Below are 21,384 nucleotides of genomic sequence, written 5' to 3'. Positions count from 1 at the left end.
GGTAGGACTATTCTTAAATCCTTTGGTAACACTGTCCAAGTAAACTGGGTCTTCTGACCACTTTTGAGCAAATAGTTTCTGGCTGGCCTCATGGAGAGGGAGACAAGAGAAGGCATCTTTTAAATTTAAAACAGTAAACCAGGTTAATTTGGGAGCTAATACAGTCAGCAGAGTATATGGTTTTGCTACTACTCAGTAAAGGTCTTCTGTTATTTTGTTTACGGCCTGGAGGTCCTGAACCACCTGGTATGACCGGTCAGGTTTTCAGACAGGCAGCATAGGGGTGTTAAAATTTGATTCGCATTCTTTCAATAATCTCAATTGTAAAATTTTTTCTATTGCTGGTATTCCTTCTTTATCCTCCTGTTTCAAGGGGTATTGTTTAACTCTTACTGGCTGCTGGCCTTCTTTGAGTCCAACTTCAACAGGTGGAGCATTCTTTGCTCTTCCAGGTACATCAGTGGCCCATACCCCAGGGTATACCAGTTTAGGATTACCTCAGGAATCTTTCCTTCTGTGGGGGAACTGGTTAAAAATAATCTCAGTACCTGGACATATTGTTGATTTAGTTTACCTCCAGAGTAATTTCTCCTTTTTCAAATGTGACTTTTGCACCCAATTGTTCCAGCAAATCTCTACCCAAGTAGTGTTAGGCATACACAAAAATTTGTGAATGTCCCATTGTTTTCCTAACTTATATTTCAACAGTTTACAAAAGTGTGTCTTTTCACTTTGGCCAGTTGCCCCTTTTTACCATCATATAGTCACTCCCCAGGGGCATTAAAGCTTAATTCAAAACTGAGTACGTTGCCCCCGTGTCTACTAAAAAATTTTACCTTTTGTTGTTCCTTCCCTAGCTCCATTATAACCAGTTCAGTTCTCCACTCGCAAGTGGGATCAAAGCACTGAGGATTAGTCCACCACGAGTGGCTGTGGTGGTCAGACACTGGATGAGCACACCAAACACTTAAATTTAATCCAACTCCCGTGTCCTTTTTCGGGATGTTTTATAGAGGCCGCTTGTCTTATTACAGAGGGGGTTTGGGGTTTGTTTTCAGAGCTGTATAACTCACTAATGTAAAGTATGTTTCCCCACTTTTACACAGGCCTGACCTCCCAGCCTGAGGCGGGATTGTCTCTCCCCACTCGTTCGGCCTGGACTGCACCTCCCAGCGCGCTCCGCGGCGCCGCGCCGCCATCTTGGCGCCGAGACTCCATTTCCCATGCGGCGCGGCGGCGGGGGAGGCGATGTCCGCCATCTTACCGCTCCCTCCTCCCCCAGTGCGGCTGGATTGAATGAGCTCGCTGCCCGCCTGCCCGCGAACTGAGCGCCATGTCAGGCACCCCGATCCGCGGCACCCCTTGCGGGACCCCGCTGTCGCCGACTCGCATCTCCCGCCTGCAGGAGAAGGAGGAGCTGCGGCAGCTCAATGACCGCCTGGCCGTTTACATCGACCGAGTGCGGGCGTTGGAGCTGGAGAATGACCGGCTGCTGGTGAAGATCTCTGAGAAGGAGGAGGTCACCACCCGGGAGGTACGGCCGGGCCGGCCTGCTGGCCCTCACCCGGTTCTCCGGGGCGGGAAGGGGAGCGGCGGCGGCTCGCTGGAAGCGTTTTCCCGCTCTGCCCCTGGGAGGGCGTTCGCGGCCCGGGAGCTCGGCCGCTCTGTTCCCGCGCAGCGCCTCCGCCTGCCCGCCCGCCCGCTCGGCGCGCTCTGTGGCCGCTCCGCGCCGCCCAGGGCTCGACGGCGCCATGCGCGGCCCGCCGCGCGTGCTCGCCTGGCTCTCGGTTCAGGTCGCGGTGGGCCGGGAGCGGGTGCTGGCTGTGGGGTTCGGGGCCGAGGGCGAGAGCTGTGGGGGCCGGGCGGAGCTGAGAGCGGTGGGGTTTGTAGAGCCCCGGCCTCTGGCCGTGCGGCCCCTCAGGGGGCTGGCGGGAAGGCGGCTCAGGCCGGGCGCCCGGGGTGGCCCCGGTTCGTGTGGCGGGAGCGGGGCGGCGGGTGGGTGCTGGCGGGCGAAGGCGCGTTCCGGCCAGGGCGGGCTCGCAGCACAGAGCGTCGCTCTCGGCTCCCTCCCCCACCTATCCCCCCCCCCCCCCACACACACACACTTCCCCCGCCTGCCTGTAGGGCCCATTCGCCGCGGCCGCCCCGTCGCTGTGCCCGAGCGGGCTGAGCCTGCCGGGTGTGCTGAGCGCCGTGCTGAGCACGTGTGTCCTCTGCAACTCGGGCTGTACTCATTTCGTCGCGGTCCCCTTCCTGACGGCTGATGAGACGGGAAATGCGAAGGGCTTTAGGCTAACTTTGATTCCCGCCGGAGGAAAGCTTTCTTAAGTCCCTGCAAATGCCGGGATTCAAGTCCTTGTAGCGTGGGCTACCCTTTGCTGTCAGTCCCCGTCATGGAAGGGGAGCTGGCTTGTTTCCTGCGATCTTTGAGGCAAAACTTGGCACACTCTCTTAAGCCATGCTCTGCTTTCCCCTCTTCTGTTGTATCTGCTTCCCCCCAGTACTCTCCTTCCCATATGGAGGAAGGATGTAGTCACTGACACAGCAGGGGACAGTCCCACCCATCCTGTACCAGACCAAACCCTCTCCATCAGTGGGAGGCAGCCTGCAAGGTAACGTGTCCCACCTCTGAGATGAAATTCAACTCCTGGGGGAAGGCCTGTACATAACAGCCTTCACTGTCACTTGTGTGATGCCTGGATTTACTATGCCACTGTGTAGACTTTTTTGGTTGGTAGATTTTGCTTGGGTTTTTCCCCTGCCCCTCTTAGGGTCTGATTTCATGATAGTAGAGCTGGTGGAAGGTGGATTTAATATAACATAGTCTAAGTTGACTGGATATGATAGTGGTTGGGAGTGGTTGGCCTGCCTGCAATCAGTGTACACCCAAGATTCAAGTACCTTAAAAGTCCCTTTGTGCCACTTAAGGATATAACTTCAATGTTTTCAGGATGACTAGATATTTCTAAACATAAACCATAGCTACAACACTTGTCCTATGTGAAATCAAGGTATACACCAAATAGCCAGGGAGCTTCTACATTGTAGATTACTGAAGGCAAGAGGAGGTTGTTTTCTACTTGTTCTGTTCTTACTTGTTACGTACTTGCTGCCACCAGAATTACATTCTGCATTCTACATTTAAAATAAAATCTCATTAGGCTTTGAGTACAAACATAAACTGACTCCTAATAGCAGTGCTTTGTGTTATCGAGTCTGGAAAAATTACAGTGTGGTAATCTGAAAAGAAACTTGAGGATTTTATCGCATTTTGCTTAGTTTGCCCTTGAGCTTTCCTCCTTCACATTTCTTACAGACTAAAAAGAAGTCCTAATTCTTAGACAGACTCAAACTTTGTCAGCGTTCTTCAAGTTCTTTGATATGTCAGAGACAATGGGAGGTCTCTGGACAGCATCTGTAAAATGCTTCCCTCATTGCTGTAGGACATGTTATTTATTCTTTATGTATGTCTAGAAATGGAGACTTTGCAGTCTTTTTGGTTGGTGCAGGATAGTGGACAGCATTTTGGGACAGTGGGGGTGTTTAAGCTTCAGATAGCTGTCAGACTTTGGGTTTACTGGAGTGGGAGTGTCCGTTCACTTTCAGGAGCAATCTAGTAAACTGGAATTTCTGCTGACAGTTCACTTCTCTTACACTGTTAGAATTTGTGTTCATAAAATGAATAGGGTTAGCATGAAATAAGATATTAATTAAAAGTGAACCTTCCAAGCCCCACAGAAAGTCCTACAACCCCAAACAAGCCCAAGAGCAACTCTGGGTGCTGTGTAGAGGCACAGAAGTGCAGTCCAGTGATGAGATGGAGTGATGCGTGTGGTGAGATGGCAAGCAGGAGTCCCTGCTCACCAGTGGGCTCTACATTAACACCTGAGACTTTTGGCCCAAGGCAGATGGGGAGTTGAGGTTTGCTAGGACGAGCAGTAGACAAGAGCATGATACCATGAGAGAGATGTTTGACCGTTGCTTGTCACTCCAGTATCCTGCAGTGACCATGGCTGAGAAAGGGGCTGGGGTGAGGCCATTACTGACATCCTCTCCCCAAACCCTGCACGCATGGGAATGAAGGGTTGGCATTTCTGATCTAGTCCTTGGAGCTCTGGTTTAAGGGAGTATGTTCTAGATGAGGAGGTTCTGCTGGTGCTGTTCAGCCAAGGACCATAGTCACTGTTGGGCCAGAGACCCTGTAATCATCAGCTGATGAAGGTGCTCTTTTTCCTTTTTATCAGTGGTCTGTAGAACATCAAAGAAAACAACTCCTGTTGCTTTTTTTGAGGAACACAGTGCTGCCACCTCTTAGCAGTAGAGAAAAGGAGCTTTGCAGGAGCTGAGATTCATCTCTAGTCCTCTGCTAATTACAGTCCTTTTCCTAACTCTCTGAAGCTGTTCTACCTTTATTTTTATGCAGTAATCCTCTGAAGAAGTACAAATGTACATAGAAAGTCCTCAGACAAATGACAAAAAAAACTCCACTTTGCCTGTGTAGCTGGGGGAGCTTTAATAATTGTCCCTGTTCTTCCTCTGTGCCCTCTTGCTCTCCTTGCATAACTTGGCTTATGACAGAAGAGAAATTACTTGTCCCCTTGTTATTCTACCTCCCTAGTCAGTGTATAACTGATGCTGTTCTTGCTGTGTTGGGGTCAGTGTTAGAAATACCTAATCAGTCAGACTGGGAAGGGAGGTCCTGGAAGGACTAAGGAGAAGAGTGCTAGAACTCTCCTCAGTTCTTTCTACTAACTCTGCCCTCCCCTGCAGTAATTATGATTGCAGCCTTCCAGAAAAGGTGTTTTGATGGGCATGGCAGGAGTTACCATGCTGCTCTGAGGACATCCTACTCTCACCCATGGAAAGGAGAAGCAGGGAGGGGAAAAAAGATCCCTTTGAGTCTCAGCTCCTGACAGCAGTTGCCTTTGTTATGAAAGTGGCATCTCCAGGGGGTTACCTCTTCATCCCTGTGATTGCAGGTGGATGCAGTCTGTGTGTTACATTGTCAGAACTTTCACTGGAGTCTTGCGTGGTGTCTCCCCTTACCTGCTGGTGCTGCAGCTACTGTGCCCTTCATGTGCACTACATGTAGTAACCAGAGATACAACTGGCACGTCTGGGTCTGGTGTTGCCTGTTTGCTACACGCAAAACACATGTTCAGATGCTCCTGTGGATGGTGGGTTGGTCACTTGAGTTGTATATTCCAAGATACAGGGTTACATGGTCTTCTGGCACTGTAGACATTGGGAGGTGGCGATGCTCATGTGCAACACACGTTTTCATTGTTCTTGAGAACCTCAGTGGTGGTCTTGGTGAGTCTCAACCATAGCTAACTGGTGGTTCTTGTCAGTCAATAACTGTGTGGATAAGAACATACTGGGCCATATCTGGTGGGAATATGTTTATGTTTTGCTCATTAACTCAAGTTAATGAGATGAATGTTTCATTACCAAGTTTGTCTGGACTTGGACAGGGGCGTGCTTCTTGTCTAGCATGTGGCTTCCTCCCCTGTGTCTTCACTGGGTGACATCTTGCAACTTTTATCAAGTGGTGGCTGTGGGAGGTTCTGTGTGTGCCTGTGCTTGAACTGCTGCACAGTGAGCTTTGAGTGCTCCCAGTGCAGGTTGGTAGGTTAAAGTGCATCCAGCAGTTCTGCCTTTCAGGCTCTGCTGTGGAAACATCCCTATTATCTTGTTCCCCATGTACTTTAGTTCCTTCTTCCCTGTGTTGCCCAGTTGTAAACTCGCTGGCTTCTTTGCTGATAGAAGCAGGGGGAGGGAAGAAAGCACATTCCTAATGCAATTTGGAGGGTGTCCAACTTGTCCTCTGTGAGGAAGACTTAGGCTTGGATGGACATTGACGTGTAGTGGATAAGGCTGCAGCCTGTCTTCTGGTTCTTGCAGAACTCCATTTTGAGGTTTTAGCATTGTTTCTTCCAGTGCCTTGGCTGGAAGCTGCTGTCAGAGTGGAGGGACTTGTTTGCTGGCCTAACCTGTCATCTGGGGACCTTTGCTGCTCCCAGGGGCTTGCTGAAGCTCACCTGGCTGTATGACTACTATCCCTTGCTGCCCCTCTTGTAGGCACCAGTGATACTGTCAGGGGGTGACCTGAAAAGCATCAAACACGATGAGACTGTGATTCTGGATGATTGTTAATGGCATGGGGTGCCAGGCAGCGTGGGAAGGGGTTTGAGGATGGCTAAGCAGATCCTGCTGAGTGATACTGGATTGCACAACTGCTGGTTGCAGCAGGATTTTGGTTTCTCTGACCATGGAACTTGCTTTCTGGATTGCTGACTGCATCAAAGAGACAGGATCCACCTGAGGAATTAGGGCAAATGTATCTTTGCCAACAGGGCTGGTCAACCTGCTAAGGAGAACTCTAGACTGGGAATGATGGGAAGGGAGGGATACCTCTTTCAGGTAAGATCAGGTGAGAAAGTGGTGGATGGGATAAGCAAGCGAAAGGCCTGGGGCTGTGTGTACAGAAGAGAAAGCAACACAAAAAGGGTGAAATGGAAATGCCTTACACATAGGGGTGTGAAGAAAGCAGGAAGTGCCTCCAGGACAGCCTTGTGGGGAAGACTCTCCTGTCCTTCCTGGGGATTTGTCACGCTTGGGTGTCTCCTTGAAGTGCCATGACACTTCTGTGCAGCATGGGGAGCAAATGGAGAATGAGAAGTCTGGGCAGTTCCAGAGCTGTGACCTCACTGGGATTGGGTATAGCTCACATAGCCATTAGAGTGCTATGATGGATACAGATTTTACAGGAAGATGAGAGAGGGAATTTGTCTTTTATGTAGGCCTGGAACTCTGCCCAAGGGACAGGGTGTGAGCTAGCTTGGAGCTTCTTGGTCAGGATTACTGGGTAGATGAAGATGGGTGATGTGTTATATGTCTACTACTGACCCAATTAAGAAGATGATGCAGGTGAGGTCTCCTTCAGTCAGATGTGAGGAGTTTCATGTGCACTAGTCTTCATGAAACAGTGGAGTTTGGGGTCTTTAGAGGATGGAGTTGAGCAAAAAGCAGGACCACAATTCCAGACATGAGGAGAGTAGACTTTAGTTTCTTCTGGGCTCTGCTTAGGAGAATCCTGTGTGTTACATACAGCCCTAGAGAGAAAAGGGGTCCATGAGAGCTGGGTTGCTACAAGCTTGAGAGTGGACCATACCAACAATCAGGAAATGGAACAAAGCTGACAGGAGATCTGTATGGATGAGCAAGGGGGGCCTGACTAAACTGATACAAGAAAGGCTGGTGTACTCAGTGCCTCCTTGTGGTCAGACCAGCCTTCAGGAATCCCAGGCCCCTGAGACCAGAGAAAAAGTCTGGCACGAGGAGGACTTACTCTTGGTAGAGGAGGATCAGGATGGGGAACATCTAAACAACCTAGACATAAGTCCACAGAACCTTCTGGGTTGTACCCATGGGTGCTAAGGGAAATGGTTGACATCATTGTGAGGTGGTTCTTGGTTGTCTTCAGAAGATCATGATGATTAGGAGAGGTTCCTGAAGACTGGAAGAAAGCCATTGTCCTGCCCATTATTAGGAAGGGTGAGAAGGAAGATCCAGAGAACTACAGGCCAGATAACCACACAGCAGCTCCTGGAAGGTGATGTGTCTCCCTTCTTTTTCTTCTCTATGCCTGCTTGGACTAAGTGTGGCCTTTGTAGGAGGAGCCTTTGGTTTGAGCATTTTGGGAGTCCAGGCAGTCTGCCTCAGCTCAGTCTCCCCTTTCTGAATGCTTGCTGGCTTTTCATGCTCCTGGTCATGTGCTTGTTCCCTTGTCCACTGCTTCACTTTAAAAAACCCAACCCATACTGTGTGACTCTCTTCCTCTTCTGTTGTGCTTATGCACATACCCACTACTCTTCTTTTTTTGTTTGCTTAGCTGATGAGTGGTGAGGACCTGCTCCCTGGTTGACTGAGCAAGTACAGAAGGCTGTGAAACTTGTATTTTGCACAAGTCATATCGGTTCTTCCTCAGTATGACTCTTACTCTTGTAACCTGTAATTCTGTTCTTCAGCTTCATGTGTACTGTGCTGCTGTGGACTTCAGAGTGTAGTGGTAGGTAGGTCCTGTTTCAGACACCTTGCATGCCATGAGCCATTTTCTAATTCTGCAGTACAATGTGAGCTCTGAATGACAGATTAAATAACATACTAATGGATTTAGTTCCCATAGTGGGCTTTAGAAAGCTCTTAACACTTCCTAAGTGTGGTGATTTGTTACTGCTTGGTTTGCTGACCTGGTCTATGGTACTTTCAACTGATGCTTAGGTGCAGAAATCCTGTAAAGGTTCCCCTAGTGCAGATATAAGGAAATAACCCCAAAACCCAAACCAACCAAAAGGTGTGCTCTCAATGTGTGTTCTTTTAGGTGATTCTTCTATATAAGCTGATTGACTTAGGGTCATAGACTCTCATGTATGCCTTCTGTGAGCAGAGCAAGAGTAATTCCTTTTTACACCATTCATGATGTGGAACTGTTAAAATGGGTCTGGAGGAGGCCACAGAGGGCTGGAGCACCTCTCCTGTGAAGAGAGGTTGAGAGAGTTGGTCGTGTTCATCCTGGAGAAGAGAAGGCTCAGGAAGATCTTAGAGCACCTTCTAGTTCCTGAAGGAGCTACAAGGAAGCTGGGAAAGGACTTCTTAGAAGGGCCTGGAGTGATGGGGTGAGGGAGAATGGTTTTAAATTGGGAGGGGGAGATTTCAGTTGGATATTAGGAAGAGATTCTTCCCTCTGAGGGTGGGGAGTCCCTGGCACAGGGGGCCCAGGGGAGTGGGGGCTGCCCCCTCCCTAGAGGTGTTCAGGGTTGGGTTGGATGGGGCCTTGAGCAGCCTGGGCTGGTGAGAGGTGTCTCTGCCCATGGCAGGGGTTGAGACTTGATGATCTTTAAGGTCCCTTCGCACCCAAACCAGCCTGTGATTCTGTGATTCTTTCTGGCTTGTAATGTGCTTGTAAACTAAAGCTCCTCAGCCCTCGTGCTGTCATGTTACAGTTTCAGAAGTTTTATGAGCGTGTAGTCTCAGGAACTTAATTATATCCTGACTGCTGTGAATCTGGTTTTTGAAGACCAGATGGTTGAGTGTGTCATTGGTTCAACTCTGACATTGAAACAGGCACTCCTAGGAATAGTGGAGTTTGCTTTCTTGTTTCTACATTTTTATGCTTTGTTACAAAATGTCTCTTCCAGGCGTTGGTAAGTTTTGCCTTTGGCTCTTCTCAGTGATTGCTTTATTTCTGAGTTTACATTCATAATTGCTGTAGTAGCAGTTTTACATGGGCTGGACGCTGTAGCTATTGAATACACCTTTCACTTAATCTTATGTTCTGAAACCAAACCAAACAAAGGTGTGGAAGACTCGAGATCCTTTGCCTGCGGTCTGAAGAGATCCTTTGTTGCTGCTGCTGATCATGTTTTGTATTGAGTTGGGACAGGGAGAGGTCTGCAGAGCCTGCTCTGAGGTGGAGAGCAGGAGTGGAAGCTCATCTCCTCAACAGTTCCCATTTCTGTAGATCATTCAGTTTTGGATTCTTTTTAGCTTTATAGTGCAAGGTCAGTATGGGCCTCAGATCTGTATTGCATAAAAATCTCTCTTCACTTATCTTCAAGTGATATTACTGTTAAAAAAATCTCCCAAAGCAGCAGGATTGGGAATTAAAGCAAATAATTTAAGATCTGATTGTAGAGCATACTTGATTCAGTTTATCTCTTTGGAAGACTTGCACACATCAACACTATGTATTGTTATGTCCCACTGGGAATAAAAATTACATGTGATCTAGTCCCAAAGGCAAGTTCTAATTGTAGGTGCATATTTGAAAATGTTTAATATAGAATGTTCTTCAAGAACATAAATCATCATCTGCCTTTTTTTTCTTCAAAGAAAGCTGTGTGAAACAATGCTGTGTGTCAGTTCTCTGATAGTCTTTGAGGTGTTCTCATGCCTGAAAACTTTTTTACCCTTAGGTGAGCGGGATCAAGGGTCTCTATGAGTCTGAACTTGCTGATGCTCGAAGAGTTCTGGATGAAACTGCCAGAGAGAGGGCTAGATTACAGATTGAAATAGGAAAGCTGAGGTCAGAACTTGAGGAGTTCAATAAAAGGTAAGGAAAATCCTGCTTTTTCTTTTCACTTCACCACAGCACAAGGCCACCCCATGACCTCTCCTTGCTGTCCCATAGGACAAGCAGAAATGGTCTCAAGTTGCACCAGTGGAGGTACTGGATATTAGGAACCTTTCCTTCACCAGAAGAGCAGTGAAGCATTGGGGCAGGCTGCCCAGGGAGGTGGTGGAGTTGCCGTTCCTCTGGGTGCTTGAGAAATAGGTAGATGAGGTGTAGTGGTTATAGTGATGTACAGCTGACAGTTGGACTTGATATTCCTGAAGGTCTTTTTCAACACTGATGATTCTCTACTGAAGCTTTTAAAGAGATACTGTTGGTAGCACACACCACTACCCCAGCTAGGGAGTTTTGTAAAGCAGTGCCTGATTTTTGTTAGATTTATGAGTGAATTCACGGGTGAATTAGGAATTCAAGAGGACAGTACCAAGTGATCACAAGTTTGGGATCTAAGACTCAGGATTTGGGCTGGGGAGGAAGGTTTATATAATCTGGAGAGGTGTTTTCCAGCTGTTGTATTTTTGCAAACATAATATTTTTTCCATGTTTGGAGTTGCAGACAAATACTTTTTGAAGTCCACAGGTAGTAGGACTTCTCTTCAAAGTTATTTCTGTGGACTTTTAAAAGCAACTCACTGATGACAAGCTGAAAACTACTCATCTATAGATGAGAAGAGTGAGGAAAGGGAAGGAAAAAACTGAGTTCTAAGATGATTCAGGAGAAAAAGACAAAAAGCTGTTCCCTGCATCTGTAGTGGTGTGGAACTAGAATAGTTTAAACTGCAGCAGAGGAGGATTACTTCACATAGCAAGAGTTTTCAATACCTGCACCTAGAGAAGCTGCAGCAAGTCTGAGTGTTAAAGGCAGACAAATACTTGGTGAGCAGGAGGAAGGGTGACCTGGATGATTTCTGAGAGTTGGGTGTAACAGCTGAAATAGTCACATTTAAAGTGACCAGACTTGCTTTGCTCATATCTGATACTGCTGAAGAAATACCAGTTTATTCTTGAAATGTGGCCACTTTCCCCCAGTAAGGATTATTTACTGCTTTGTGTGAGAGTAAGTCCTTAAGGAATGGACTTGGTCACATCAAGCACAAAATGTTGAGGATGCTCTTGGGTCTCTTTGGGGAGTCCGATGTCAGGTGCAGCAGTGAGGTGAACACACACTCTACACCTTCTGTGTTAGGTAGCCTTATTGTCAGCTCTAAGCTGTCAGAGTTGCCACCTTCTTCCCTTGTCTGCCTGTGATGTGTTCTTCCTTAGGCAGTGTATTTACAACACAGTTGTACAAGCTGATTACTTTTATTAGCTGCATTTGCAGTTACTCTAGGAACCACCTAGTGGTGCCCTAATCCTGATAAACCACGTGTAGTAGTAACCAAGACACGCTGGAGATGTCTGTGCACACATGCATAAACCTGAATAACTTCTGTTTTTCAGCTACAAGAAGAAAGATGCAGATTTGTCTGTGGCTCAAGGTCGCATTAAGGATCTTGAAGTGCTGTTTCATAGAAGTGAAGCAGAACTCAATACTGTCATGAATGAGAAACGCAGTCTGGAAGCAGAGGTGGCTGATCTGCGTGCCCAGCTTGCTAAGGTGAAGGAGTGCTTCCTTGCTTCACCACGGGAGAGGCTGTGTGCTTTACAATTTGTCATTCCTCTTTGCAGTTAGGATACATTATGAACATTACTGATCCAGCTTGCTTAAAGCTGAACCTTTGCCTGCCCCTCTTGGATATAAAACTAAATTGTGAGAAATCCCTGTAAAACAACCAAAGCAACATGGTGTTTTAGAAATTTTGCTAGTCAAAAGCTTTTATTTAACCATTTCTGGTGTTTCCATATTAATGAAATATTAGGTCACTAAATGTTAAACCTTTGTAAGGTCCTGCATAATTTTAAACTTAGTGGGAGTACCCAGCAGGACTAAGTAAGCAAGAAAAAGAAAACCATCTGGCATGTTGTGCTTGAGGAATTAATAATCCTCAGATCCAGTATCACACTATTAAAATCACCCTATGTTTCAAATACCTGATACTCAAACATGAAAGCTTGTTTTAAGTGTTCCCAAGAACACACACTCTCTTTCTTTTAGATTCTTTTGGAAGAATCAGTGAGTTGACATTAGATTGGTTGTTGTGAATAATTGGTCCAAAGATGTCAAATGAAGACCATAAAGAAACCCAGACAAAATGAACTCTTTGTCTTTATTCTTACTAGGCTGAAGATGGTCATGCTGTGGCAAAGAAGCAGTTGGAGAAGGAGACACTCATGCGTGTGGACCTGGAGAACCGGTGCCAGAGCTTGCAAGAGGATCTGGATTTCAGGAAGAATGTGTTTGAGGAGGTATTACCAACCTAGTAAGCCTCATAGTCTGAGGTTTATGTAGCTTTTATTCAAACTGACTATAAGCAATTACTAACTAATCCAGATAAGGAAGATCTTTATTATCCTTGCTATAAGTAGGTTGAGTAAAAAGTAGTTACAGGTTTTGCAAAAATCAGTGGTAGAGCTGCCATGAGAGCCAAGTGACCAAGGCTATTATTCCATGAGCAGGAATGTAGCTGCTGACTGCTGTGGGGAAAGGAAGGTCTTGTTCTCTCTCTGGACCTGGTTGCATGGCCCTGTCCTTACTTGCACTAGCTCTGGTGGTGGGTGGACTGGATTAGAGCTGGGCTGAGGGCAAGAAACATCTGATCAATGCCCTCAGTGCCACGCCCTGACTTGGCTGGGCCTGTGTGGAGCCAGGAGTTGGATTGATGGTCTTTTGAGTCCCTTCCAGCTGAGGAGATTCTAGGATTCTGCCCTTCATCTCACCTATGGTAGCTGTGATGTTTGCCTCACCATGCACTAAACCATTCCAGCCGGATTAGCTATTAAAATACTTTGGTCTTTTGGTCAAGTGTAATTTTTGCCAGTTTAGTGACTGAGTCATGTCTTGCTGTGGAATCACATGAGCGCTGGGACTGGATTAAGGGATGGGGCAGGGCTGTGTGGCTAAGCACAAGGGCTGGAGCAGGGCAAAGAAAGCAGCCAGGTAGATGAGTTGTGCTGACTGCTGTCTCACTTCCATGCCCTAGGTAGTTGGATTGCTGCCTGTCACTTCAATGCCAGATCTGTGCTTGGTTGTAGGCTCTTAATTTTAAGCCTCTTTTAAAGTTGAATCACTTAAGACCTGTATCCTGCCAAATAAGAAGAGAGATTGTCATCTGATAATACATGCAGTAATTCTTGGGCTTAAATGCCTTTAGTGCTGTAGCACCTATATAATAATTACGGCTGAAATAGTTAATTGTCTGCATAAATAGTTAATTGTCTGCATACCACTGTTTGTACTATTTACTCTAATGTGGGAATTTGTCCCCATTTTGTGTGTGTAGGAGATAAGGGAAACAAGAAAACGCCATGAACACCGTTTGATCGAGGTGGACACCAGTCGCCAACAGGAGTATGAATCCAAAATGACCCAGGCCCTGGAAGATCTGCGGAACCAACACGATGAGCAAGTCAAACTCTACAAAATGGAGCTGGAGCAGACCTATCAGGCCAAGGTAACTGCTGCTGTCCACAGCAGTGGCTGACAGGAAGTCCAGGTGGTGAGAGAAAATCCTTTCCATCAGCCCTACTGTCTTAAAGGATGCAAGTAATTACAAGAAGCTTTGTCCAGGGTTGAAATGCCTCCTCTTGTGCTTGTGTGCTGTCCTGGTTTCAGTCAGGATGGAGTTAACTTCTTCTGTAGCAGCGGATGGAATGCTGTGTTTGGGTGTTAAAATGAAAGCAGCACTGATAACACCCTGATGTTTTTAGTTGCTGTCAGACAGTCAAGGACTTTCTCAGTTCTTCATATTTCTCTCTTCATGAGAAAGGAGGGGATGAAGCCAGGACAGGTGACCCAAATGGGCCAAAGAGGGTATTCCGTGCCAATTCCATCCTGCTCAGTATAAAGGGGGGCTGGTGGGAGGAGGAGGGGGCCGCTCCAGGACGCGTGGTTTTTGGGGAACGATCAGGTTCCAGGACGGCTCTGGGTGGCATGGCCTGAGCTGTGGGTTCAGTGACAAACTGCATTGTGTAGCAACAATTTCATAGATTTTTTTGCTCTAAAGTCCTGTCAGCATTGTTATATTTTATCTTTCTGCTATTTTAGTAAACTATCCTTATCCCAACCCACGGGCTTTTGCTTTCTTGGTTTTGGGGTTGTTATTTGCCCCTTCCTTTTCCCTTCCCTTGCCTCACCACACCCCCTCACCCCCCCAGCTGCGTGGATCTCTGCTTTCAGCCTGGGTAAAACCACGACATGTGCAGGTGCATTTCCAGGCAGGGTACCACCAGAGGTAATAGTTAGGAATAGCTCCAACCAAGAAAGGCCAGTTTGTGAGAAAACACGTGCAACTGTTAGTCACTGTGGAGGACACAGTGGTAATAGTGGCTGTCATGCAATAGCTGATTAGACAATGACTTCTGCTGTAAGGGGGTTTTCTTCATGACAGTCGTTCCAGTCTTCCTCAAAAATGAGGGTGGTGGAGACTCACAGTAGGTACAGTGCATTGGCTCTGAGAAGCTGGAGGAATGGTGGGACAGCTTGGGGAATGGCTGCATATCAATGTGTGCTTTGGCCTGGAGGCAGTCAGGGCAGTTTAGTTCCTGGGTGGATTCCATGGTGTGTAGCAGAACTGTTCAACTCCAGCTGCAAGGCACAGAAAGGATGCTTTTCCTAGCTATCTTTGATGAAACTTAGTAGTGTCGAGCTGGAGCTCTGTTGCTGTGTTAAAACTAGTCACTAGAAATGAAGGTTAAAATTACTCACTAGAACTTTGGTTAAAATTTATCACTAGAGGTGAAGCTTGTTTGCTAGGTGACATGAGCAAAAACTGAAACCAAGTTGAATGTTGGCAACTCCTGGAGCAAGAGAATACAACCAAAAGCATTGTTTGGCCTCTGGGGCAGTAGGTCATCTGGAGTGCTGCAGGTAGTTGTAGTCCTGCTTGCCAAGACAATACAGAGTAATACAGGAAGATTAACAAAGAGTATGAAACAGGTGCTGTGTGAGGAAAGCTTAAAATAAAACTTCACCTGGCAAAAGAGGTGTGAGGTGAGAGAAGGGGAGTGGATGTCTCCAAAAGGATGAAGAGCAGAGAGAAGGTCAATGAGGAGTCATTGTTTATTGTGTTGCAGTAGAAGTAGGGACAGAGAATGCCCAGTGCCAGGCTGAGAGAAACAAAAGAAGGTTGTTTTTCATGCACAGCTAATCTCCTTGCCCCATAAATTCAAAAATTGCTGCCTGAAAAATTCACCAAGAGTCAGTAAGCAGCAAAATGCTGCCTGTGGCTTGGGAAATCCCTGAGTTGTAAACAGCCAGCTGTGAGGTTACACCTGTGGAGTATTTTATTGACATAAGTCCCTGGTCACCCCAGGAATGGTCAGGCCAGGATGTGAACTAGGTAGCCTTGACCCACAAGGATTGTGCTTACAACCAGCAGGCAGATAGTGTGATCACACGAACTTCAGGTTTCAGGAACTGTAAGGTTGTCTGTGTAATGACTAATAATGACTAATAGTTGTCTTTTTTTTTTTTATAGCATAAGCATTAATAGGACTAGACCTGACATAGATTTCCCTGTCCTCAGGGCATTTCCTTAATGTTACGCAGTTCTTACCAGAAGCTTACCAGATTTCCATTTACAGTTATTTAAGATTGAATACCTTCTGTTTTTTACCAAAAGGGTATTTGCAGGATATTCAGCTTAATGGAAGTGACTTGTATAAATAAAACTTGTCTTCTAGCTGGAGAATGCCAAACTGTCCTCTGACCAAAATGACAAAGCTGCTGGTGCAGCCCGAGAGGAGTTGAAGGAGGCTCACATGAGAATAGAGGCTCTCACCTACCAGCTTTCTGGCCTTCAGAAACAGGTAAAGGGACTAAATTTTCCTTCATCTCAAACACAGAGCACTCCATGATTTGGATACATTAACATTTCTGTACCTTCATGTTTCCTGAATTTGGTGGAGGGAAGTCTTTTTTGTACTCATTTGGGAGGGAGATGAATTTTCAACTCTTTGCTGTACACCTGTAGATGCCAACTGGGTTTTCCCCTGTGCCCTCTGCCTAGGCTAATGCAGCAGAAGATCGCATTCGTGAGCTGGAGGAAATGATGGCTGGTGAGCGGGACAAGTTCAGAAAGATGATCGACTCAAAGGAGAGGGAAATGACAGACATGAGGGACCAGATGCAGCAGCAGCTTACTGAGTACCAGGAATTGCTTGATGTGAAATTAGCTCTGGATATGGAGATCAGTGCTTACCGAAAACTCCTGGAAGGAGAAGAGGAAAGGTACGTACGGTCTCTATTCTTTTCTTAGGACTAGCAGGTGCTAGTTGCATTTCTTATGTCTATATTTTTTTGCCATTTCAGCAGGAATGCCCAGATTTTGTTCCAGTGAAGTCGTACTGGCTTCACACCACAATGTGTTGCATGGAACCACGTGCAAGTGTTCTCATCTGAACCTTATCTTACTATATTTTGCTTTTTATGGTGGTCGGGGTACAGTGGAATATGCAGTCCTGTGCTCGACACTCTTTGTTTCAGTGCTAATTCTTCTCTGAGTTTTCCTAGTTTTAAATGATGTGGGCCAAGAATAGTGTGTTTAGTCCTGGAGGAGAGGGTTCAGTGACCTCTGTTGCCCTCATGAGCACTGCTTTTCATGTCACATAATCACACAGTCATAGTTTCTCTGGGATGGATAGCTCCCCTTCTCTTAGGTTTACTTCTCCCCACACGCACAGCAGGGTTGCTTTCAGCCTTGGGGCATGTTACAGCCTGGTAACTGAGTATATTGTAGCATTACTGCTTTTTCTGTAGTTCCCTGGATGAATTAATTAAAATGCTTGTTTGTTCTGTTAAGGTTGAAGCTCTCTCCAAGTCCCTCCTCCCGTGTTACAGTCTCTCGGGCTACCTCCAGCAGCAGCAGTAGCAGCACTTCAATGGTTCGCCCTTCCCGAGGCAAGAGAAGACGTATTGAAGCAGAGGAGCTCTCAGGCAGTGGAACAAGTGGAATTGGCACTGGAAGTGTTAGTGGCAGCAGTAGCAGCAGCTTCCAGATGTCCCAGCAGGCTTCAGCAACAGGAAGTATCAGCATAGAAGAGATAGACCTGGAGGGTAAATACGTGCAGCTGAAGAACAACTCGGAGAAGGTGGGTGTCAGCAGAACTCTGGAGGATAGTGAGGAGGAGCTAAATTGAGATGTTACACAAGGAGGTGGGGTCAGTTGGAGAGCAGGAGCAACATCTCAAGGTGCAGCACCCTGCAGTCATTACCAGGGCATTAGAAAGTGGAATGTTGGCTGCAGGAAGAGATTATAGCTTGTGTCCCAAACGCTGGAATGTGTGCTGCTGGTACCTTGCTCATGGCAATAGCCTTGCTGGCTCTGGCAGGACTTCATTGTGTGAAACGTTTATCATCTTAAATTTTGGTGAATGACCTTACAGGATTTACACTTTAGACTACTAGTGGGTATCAAAGATACCTTCGAGTTAGACTGCAGATGTCTTACAGCTATGTAAATAAATTAATGTTCACATTATTTTCCAAACAAGCCTGAAGAAAGCTCTGATGCTGTTTGTTCTGTTCTGCTCAGCCTAAATAACCTTTTGACTCTCTCCATTAGGATCAGTCTTTGGGTAACTGGAGACTGAAAAGACAAATTGGAGATGGAGAAGAAATTGCTTATAAATTTACTCCCAAGTATGTCCTCAGAGCTGGGCAGACTGTAACAGTAAGTTATACTTACAGTACATCAACAACAGATTCTTTTACTGATGTTGTGGCAGTTGGAATTCTGATGTTTGGTCCAATCTGATTTGGGGTATAACTTTTGGGTTCAGGGATCTCACTTTGGAAGAGCAGGATTTCAGTTATAAAAGTGCAGAACTGAAATTAAATTTCTATATTAACACTTCAGTGTTTAGTTTGGGCACAGAGAAAGTTGAAGAAGGTGTTTTGGAGAGGGGTGGGTCAGGGGGGTTTTGCATTCAAACACATTTTCCCAGGTTTGGAACACTAATCCTGCTCAACCCATTAATGCAGTGGGAACATTTCCAGGCATTCTTTGTCTAGTAGAGTTAAGCTTAAGACTAGACATTTGCAGCCATAGGTGTAGTAGAACAGCTGCTTTTCTGTAATCTTGTATTTTATTTTCAGTCTGCAAGGTGTCATTTCAGAAGGAAAACCACAGGTTTTTCTTTTAATGAGTTCCAGCTGTTTCTACTGAAGTATCACTTGCTCAGATCCTTATTAAAGATTCATACACTACAAGCTGGGTTTTCCATCTTGGCTCTGTACAGAATAGTCATTGAGACAGTGGTAGGAGAAATGTGTATATTCAGAAGAGACTTGATGACTGCAATATTAGATAATATTCTTCTCTTTATTTTTTTTGTCTTTTTAATGGTTAGTGTTAATTCTTGTTATAGACTGAGAATAGTGTCTTACTAATGGTGTAGGTAAAAGCAAGGTAAAACTGCCATTGGAATTGAGAAACAAAGCTGGTATGTAGAGAGAAGTAGAATTAGGGGGTTCTGTGGATATAAATATGCACTAACAGCTAATTACAGAATGTCTTTCTCACTAGATCTGGGGTGCAGATGCAGGTGTTGCTCACAGCCCCCCTTCTGTTCTCGTCTGGAAGAATCAAGGCAGTTGGGGCACTGGAGGAAATATCCGCACGTACCTTGTAAACTCTGAAGGAGAGGTAGGCTGTGCCTGCAGAAAACAGGCTGTGCGCTGGGTTATGTCCCCAGTTCTTTAATTTGGGGGGCAGGGATGGAGTATGTCAATACCAGAATCCCAATTTTGAGATTTCTTCTGTTGTTTTCTAAAACAAGACACTTCATAACACTGCAGCAGTTACCTGTACTCTGAGAGTTTGGGGAAATTTTCTACAATTGTGATCATCCTCCTGATGACACCCATATTTTAGACAAACACCCTGCTAGTAGAGAATCTGCTTGGGGTTTGAGTGTGTATTTCCTGAAGAGACAAAATACTTTTTATAGTACCTACAGAATTGTGGGGGGTGATGTAAATAGGAAGATAGCTGGCCTTTCAGTGTTGGAAGTATATCAGAAGACTTAATTTGGCACAGGTTCCTGTGTATTCTGCATTGTCCTACATCTGCCCACAACTGATCTTTTTCAAAACCATCCCTGCAGAAGACTCCTGCAAGGGAGGATTGTGCTTTGGCTGTTACTCATAAACATGTCATTGTCCCAGCAATCAGATAGAAATAAGGAAGGGAACCAGACCACAGCAGGATCAGTTCTCCTGCTGTCTTTCTTGCTGACAATTCTGTGGAAGCACTTTGGGCAGGAGCAGTAGCAACAAGACAAAGTAGGAGGGAGGGTCATTAGTACAACCAGAAGCTAACTAATTGGCTTAGTATTCAAATAGAAGTCGTTAAACTAGTATTTGAAAAAGATTCAAATCCATCTTCATTCCCACTGTGGTTACCTTTAGTATCCCTGCTCAGAAATATATGTTTAGGGTGACTTTTCCCACAAGGAGAAACTTGCACCCATGATTTCAGGGGTGTGAGTGTACAGAACGAATACTAAGCAGCATTAGAAGTAATTGAGTGATAAAGGCAGCTTCCTAGGGCTTTAAATTTCATTTTAGTGCCTGGTTTGGAAGACTGTCCTGATAATTGATATATGTAATTGAGGGGGAATATTTAGTAGAGATTAGGCCTATTCTTAATGCCCTCTAATCGTACTGAGAAACATTAGTTGCTCACATTATGGTGTGTCTCACACAGCCCCTAGCTGGGTGTGCTATGAGCTTGGATAAAATTCATTAATGACTCCCCAAAACACAGCTGCTGCCTCTCAAATCCTGAGGTAATGAAAGAAAATTCCTGAAGCTAAATCACATTACTGTGCCTTTTAGTGGATAGAAATAGGAATGTGGTTGTGATTTGCAGGATATTGCCAGTGTCTGCTTGCATAACAGGTTAAATCTAGGGCAAGTTGCTTTAAACCCTCCCAAAATTTAATTGGGGTGTTACATTGATGGTATAGCAAAAACTTGAGATAGAGCTTGCCAGTCATCTCCTGACCCATCATTTTGTGCAGGAAGTTGCAGTGAGAAGTGTCACTAAATCAGTTGTGGTGCGAGAGAACGAAGAGGAGGAGGATGAAGCAGACTTTGGAGAAGAAGATATTTTCAACCAACAGGTAATAAGATGTATATCAGATCTTTAATCTTGGGTTGTCTCAGCACTACCCTCTGTGTGTTTTCACAGCCTGTGGGTAAGTACTGTGAAGAACTGAGCAGCAGGCAGCAGAGTGAGGAGTAGAAAGATACTTCATACAGGTGACAGCAGAAAATATTTGAAATGTTTCAAACTCAAGTGATATGTTCTCCTCATCAGCAGCCATTAGCAGCTCTTTTCACAAAGAACTGGTTCTGAAGTTGAGTGCTGAAAGCTTTCTGTGGTCTCCAGGAGGCTGAGCAGTGCATTCCTAGTATAAAGTAACTAATCCAGAAACTACTTCTTTAACCTAAAGGAGCATAGATCTCTTTCAAATGGAAACATAATTTCAGAGCTCATAACATAGAATCATAGAATCCCAGCCTGGTCTGGGTTGGAAGGGACCCCAAGGATCACAGAGCTCCAACCCCCCTGCCACAGGCAGGGCTACCAACCTCAGGCCTGGAGCTACACAAGGTTGCCCAGGGCCCCATCATGATTTTCACTTGTCATCTGGATCAGTGTGGAAAGCGTGGAGATTGACCACCCAACCCATCACAGAAAACCACAACCAGAGTACCAGTGTGTCAGTCCTGCTGTGCTTTCTCTCTCCTTGTGGGATTCCCTAAGCTTACTCTGTGCAAAGCTGGTAAGAATTGAGCTCAATTATGTCTTGTCTTTTTCTAGGGGGATCCCAGAACAACCTCTAGAGGATGCGCAGTGATGTGAAGAAAGAAAAAAAAAAAAACAAACCCCCATTATTTGCGCTTTTTTTCCATTTATTTCCTTTTATTTTTGCTATTTTTTTCCCTCCAGAGCCACTGAAAACTATTTTTATATGCATCATCTAATTTCTTTGAAGTTTACTCCTTGGTACATTTTTATAAAAAACTTTAAAAAAAAATCCTTTGCTGAACAAAACTGCCAGAATTTTTAATAGATTTCTTTATTTTTCCCTCTTTGTTAAAACACTATATTGGAATACAATAATTTTCCCCATACAGAGTT

At 45.6% G+C, this 21,384-nt stretch overlaps 1 protein-coding gene across 1 annotated transcript; it reads left to right on the top strand.

The window, feature by feature from the left end:
* Window positions 1-1,333: 1,333 nt before the first annotated feature.
* On the top strand, window positions 1,334-21,161 carry LMNB2 (lamin B2; the record flags this gene model as incomplete). The annotated part of the gene is made up of 12 exons (XM_084276173.1): window positions 1,334-1,534; window positions 9,978-10,114; window positions 11,576-11,732; window positions 12,356-12,481; window positions 13,516-13,686; window positions 15,917-16,042; window positions 16,243-16,463; window positions 17,035-17,323; window positions 17,797-17,904; window positions 18,760-18,879; window positions 20,258-20,359; window positions 21,064-21,161. The coding sequence occupies 12 exons, from the start codon at window positions 1,334-1,336 to the stop codon at window positions 21,103-21,105; spliced, it is 1,800 nt and encodes a 599-aa protein (XP_084132299.1). The 3' UTR covers window positions 21,106-21,161.
* Window positions 21,162-21,384: the final 223 nt, after the last annotated feature.

This window comes from Gallinula chloropus (assembly GCF_964237585.1).
Source record: "Gallinula chloropus genome assembly, chromosome: 28".
Classification (NCBI taxonomy): Eukaryota; Metazoa; Chordata; class Aves; order Gruiformes; family Rallidae; genus Gallinula; species Gallinula chloropus.
This window is presented reverse-complemented; position numbering and strand designations above follow the sequence as displayed.